Source organism: Papaver somniferum, chromosome 7 (genome assembly GCF_003573695.1).
Source record: "Papaver somniferum cultivar HN1 chromosome 7, ASM357369v1, whole genome shotgun sequence".
NCBI lineage: Eukaryota > Viridiplantae > Streptophyta > Magnoliopsida > Ranunculales > Papaveraceae > Papaver > Papaver somniferum.
This window is the reverse complement of record NC_039364.1, coordinates 262,691,276-262,696,219: the sequence shown is the minus strand read 5'-3', so window position 1 is coordinate 262,696,219 and position 4,944 is coordinate 262,691,276. Positions and strand designations below refer to the sequence as shown.

Below are 4,944 nucleotides of genomic sequence, written 5' to 3'. Positions count from 1 at the left end.
TGATTATAAACTCTCTCATCGGAGCTGAAGGTTTGACAATAAAAGTGTTATGTAGGGTCCTTAAAACCAAAGGGGTAAAAAAGTTATCGAGGATTACTAAATTTTACGGGATCACCAAATTTATATAAAACGAAACAATTTTTATTGCTGGACACACAGGATATGGAACCCCTGCAATAACTTTGCATAGTGGTGGGAATGTGAGGTATATCCGACTATTGTATCATGCGTGTTTTGTTCGGGAAGATTTCTCTTTAGTACAATAAAAATTAACTTATTAGATGTTGATATTCATTTTTAAGCGGGAATATATATATATATATATGTAACTTCAATCATGTAATGGATAATACTATATATCGGGTATTCACTTTACTTATACTTTTGTTTCCAATATTTGGTCTGGTTTATCGGTAAATTTTGAGATAAAAAATTATAAAATTATTATTTAGCATATTTTTTTTTAATTCGCTACCGTTTTCAGAAAACAAATACCTTCTCTTTTTCATTTTAATCTAAAAATATGTCAAACTGAAATAGTAAAAATATCTCTTTTTTTAGAAACAGGGGTAGTACTTTGTTTTAAAAGATTTGAGTATATATGGGTACCATGCTAAATAATTGTTTTTGGTAAAATTATTGGCTGAAATGTACTTCTTAACATGCGGGTACCTTACAATTTTCCAAGCACAAACACTAGACCAAAAGAATCATTTGTGTGAACAAGACAAATACTATCTTCACAAGGCCCATACAGAAACCCCAGAATGGAAGGACACCAATAACATCAACACAAAAGTTCACTAGATTTATGAGTCTGTGATGGTCCTAAAAACTTGTCATAGGTTTCAGTCTAACAAACCAACTTATTTTCCTACCAGGAGTCAACAAGGACCAATTTATAAATTGCTTGCTAAGAATGTGTTTGGAGGCCAAAGTGCATGAAAGCAATTTAATGTTAGTACATTTTTCCTTTTTCTCCTTTTGCAACACACCTGGATCCAATCCCATCTGGTGCGGAGCCAGCCCATTGCACCCCTGTCCAAAGCTTAAATTAGGTCCAGTAAAAGATATTAGGCAATTTTGCTTGTTTGCACCCCTAAAAAAATATTTTGTACCTAAGCCACCCCCAACTCAAAAATCTTGGCTCCGTCCTGAATCCAATTCTCAACAACAAAGTCCAATCTCATTCCTACATATAAAGGGGATGAGAGAAAAGTTGGGATTTCAACCATCTTTGTAAGCTAGGAGTATGGGCATGGCAAGGAGTGTTCTTCTTCGAAAGGATGGAGACTACCATCTGTGTAAGCAAAGAGTATGGACATGGCGAGGACTGTTCTTCTTCGAAAGAACATAGACTACCAGTTTGATCTAATTTTTCAAACCTCCTTCACTCCGAAAACTACCATACATTCCTTCATTAGAAAGAATGCTTGGTAGCCTAGTTAGTAAGTTCTTGTATCACGAATTTTACCGTCTTATTCGCGTACGTTTGCAACTCCGAACCCAAGTCGCGTATTATGTGGCATTCCCGGATTATTCGCGAACCGTTCACGAATTTTACGTATCCCGAATGATACGTCCGCTTAATTCGCCATAAATTCTTTAGCTTTTACTTTTCAAAGACTCCACTTTTTGGGCTTTACTACCTCCCGAACATACACGACCGAATATTAAAAGTGTTGTAATTTTTATGAAACAAAAACGACTGAAGAGATTTGAAGGTGAAGGTGAGAGAGATCTCAAACTCACTAACCAAGCATCTAAACCACCATACGACGTCCTCTTGGATAACTAATGTTGTATATATTATTAATATCATCATATTAAGTTTATTTTTTCTTTAAATAACTCACACATATGCATAAAAATTGGTCTATGACCTTATAAATACAAATTATTTGTTATATATAGATACCGAATTTTCAGAGCCGAACTCACATTTATAAATCGAATTATACACGTACGTATGCCGTTCCGAATTACTGACGAATCACGTCCCGTTGACCGAATTTTGGACCGAATCTGGATTTTACAAAACCGTATAATACTCGTACGTTTGCCGTTCCGTATATTTGTCGAATCCCGAATTGCTAACTAGGCTTGGTAGTGGACGCTATACAGTAAACCATTAACCATCACATGTGGAAGAAAAATAAGGCTAGACGACAGACTGTTTGTTGTTTATTTTGACACTTTTTTTTTTTTTTTGTCTTATATTTTTATTTGTCTTATATTCATGTAAGGTAAACTCCCCTCTCTTACTTTCTGGGGGTGAAGATAAGCATTACTATTTGACATCATTTTTAATCTTCGCTTCTTCTCTATGACTCAGAGAGACAGAAAGAACTAAATAACTCTAAAACCAATACCATCTTCTCCATCTTTTAAGACTAAAATAAAATACTAGAAGATATCTTAAACAAACACACACTCTCTCTCTCTACTGCACTGCACCTGCAGCATTAGTAATCTCTGTAAGTCTCTCTAGTTGCTGTCCATTGCAATCAATACTACTTTCTGGTAAACCCATTCCATCTTCTTTGCCTCTTCTCTTTTCTGTTATATACTGCTCCTCCTCGTCATCTAATTCTCTGATTTCTCTCTCAATAAAAAAGAAAAAATCATGGAAGAAACTGAAAAAGCTAAAACCAACAAGAACAGCTACAGTAATTCTAAAACTAGATATTGCAGAGGAAGGTCTACTAACCTCAATCATCAACATCATCAACAACAGCAGCAGCAACATTCGTATCATAATGGTTTCTTTTATCATAATAACAATCCATATCAAACATACCCACCTCTTCTTCCTTTACCTACACCACCTCCATTACTACATCTTCAATTTCCTCCTGCAACTCCTCTTCTTCCTCACAACTATAATAATAACAATAACTACAGGTCTAAACCCACCCATGTTCAGAAATCTTATTCATGGAAGCAGCAAATGAATCATCTTTCTCCTCCTCCTCCTCTTGCATCTTCCTCTGTTACCCAATCACCTCCATTGTTAACTGTTTCACAAGGTATGTAACTGTTCTCATTGTAGTTGTTTTGATACTTTGGTCTCATGACCTTGATGTTAATTGAAAAGGATAACCCATTTTATCCCCTTTATTAGAACACAACTTGAGACCTTTTGTGATTGAATCCAAGAAAAGTATGAATTAGAAAATGGAATTGCTTTTTTGATTTCTGATGATACAAAAAATATGTTCTTGTTGATTTCCATACTTGGTTATAGATTCCAGTTTACAGTCTTCTTAGTCTTGATTTAGTAATTTCTGACTTTATTTAGTAATTTCTCCATTTACATTTGATTTGAGCAGCTTCAGAAGCCTTCCAAAAGAAATTGAGTTTGCACACTAGACAGAATGATGATGTAATGCCTATCAGTATGACTGTTACATCAACAGTGGTAGCAAAAAGACCAGATTCTGGTGGACAAGATGGGGCAGTAATACCCTTTGCTTGCAAATCATTTCCTAGCTGACTTTGATGCTTGAGAGTGAATTTTTCATTACGGTGTCGATATCTCTCCGCAGCCTTCCAAAGAAGTTGCCAGAATGATTAAGAGGCTGGTGCATCATATCCCTTCCCTATCCCTCATATGTAGGGAAGGGACAGCACAAGGAAGGCAATTTTGCTATGGGGGTTTTGCTATCCCTTTCCTACATTTTTTTTTCTATCGTTCAAAAGGATAGATTAAAAGACACACAAGCCATGCGCGAGCATATACAACTAAAAAGCGAATTTCCCACAAAAGAAGCCAAAAAACCAAAATACAGCCAAAGCAAAGTTGCAAGCAACAAAAAAGACAATTGCCAATTGGCGGAACGATAAAGACCACTGTCTATGATGGCTTAATTATAGAAGATGTTGAGAGTGACGAGTTTGCTATCCCTTCCCTACATGAAACCGCTATTGAGTAGCCGTGTGAATAGTGCGTATTTTTTTTTCTAGTCTTTGTTTTAATGGGAATTTATTTGTTGAGGTAAGAAAATATATTTTAGGGTTAAAAAAATATATAATAGGTCAAATGAGATATAATAGGTAAAAAAAGAGTTTTAGTAAAAAAAAAAAGAGTGAAAATGGAAAGTTTTAAGGTAAAATCTTAAAAACCAGAAAAAATGTTGTTGAGTAGCCGTATAAAAAAATACACAAAATTGGTTAAAAAGACCAAAATCAACAAATTCCTGGGTGAAATGGACAATTAGATTTGGATACTGTTTAAATGGACAAAAATGTAAAAATAGGCAGGATGTAACCAGTTTCATCGTGCCCATTTTCAAATACTTTTTTTTTATTTATAATTTACACAGGATGTATCCACTTTCATCCTTGCTATTTTTTAAATTTAAGCTAGGATGAAACCTTACTATTCTTTTTTTTGACTATTTCACCCAAACTATGTTTTACTCGTCCATTTGAACCGTGATTTAAAAATATTTGGACAAATGACCCATTTTCCGAAAAAAATATGGCAACTCAGTAGCCGTGTGATTTCCTTTCCCTACAAGCGGGATTAGATGTGATCTTCCATGTAGAGAAGGGAGGGGTATCCCTACTCATGTAGAGATTTGGGAGACCATGGGGATTGCATTTTTGGTTTTTTGAGGGAAACTGAGGTTTAGGGAGGGGATGAACCCCTCCATAGCGCTAGCTCTTAGTGCAGGAAAACCAAGAACTTCTATCTGGTGCTCTTCCAGCGTTTGATGGCAGAAAGAATTTGTATATTTCCGTTGAATTTCAAGAGGATAAGCTCGAGTTCTTTGTTGATCTCCCATACCCACCACATCTAAATCATTTTTACATTTGAAACTGAACAATGAATTGGTGGAGGAATCAAAGCCTCGGATTACCAATCTGAAAATTCTTCTCTACTTTCTTTTTTAACAACTAGTCGTTGTAGTTGTAGTATAGTGGTAAGTATTCCCGCCT

The 4,944-nt window shown here is 35.4% G+C and overlaps 1 protein-coding gene across 1 annotated transcript; it reads left to right on the top strand.

The window, feature by feature from the left end:
• Positions 1 to 2,437: 2,437 nt before the first annotated feature.
• On the top strand, positions 2,438 to 3,496 carry LOC113296480 (protein argonaute 7-like). Its single transcript, XM_026544787.1, has 2 exons — positions 2,438 to 3,029; positions 3,333 to 3,496. The coding sequence occupies exons 1-2, from the start codon at positions 2,627 to 2,629 to the stop codon at positions 3,494 to 3,496; spliced, it is 567 nt and encodes a 188-aa protein (XP_026400572.1). The 5' UTR covers positions 2,438 to 2,626.
• Positions 3,497 to 4,944: the final 1,448 nt, after the last annotated feature.

What these genes read in the sequence shown, in the direction of transcription:
- LOC113296480 (XM_026544787.1), top strand. Translation starts at nt 2,627, where the DNA reads ATGGAAGAAACTGAAAAAGCTAAAACCAACAAGAACAGCTACAGTAAT. An exon ending in ATTGTTAACTGTTTCACAAG is followed by an intron (nt 3,030 to 3,332) that starts GTATGTAACTGT and finishes TGATTTGAGCAG; the next exon opens with CTTCAGAAGCCTTCCAAAAG.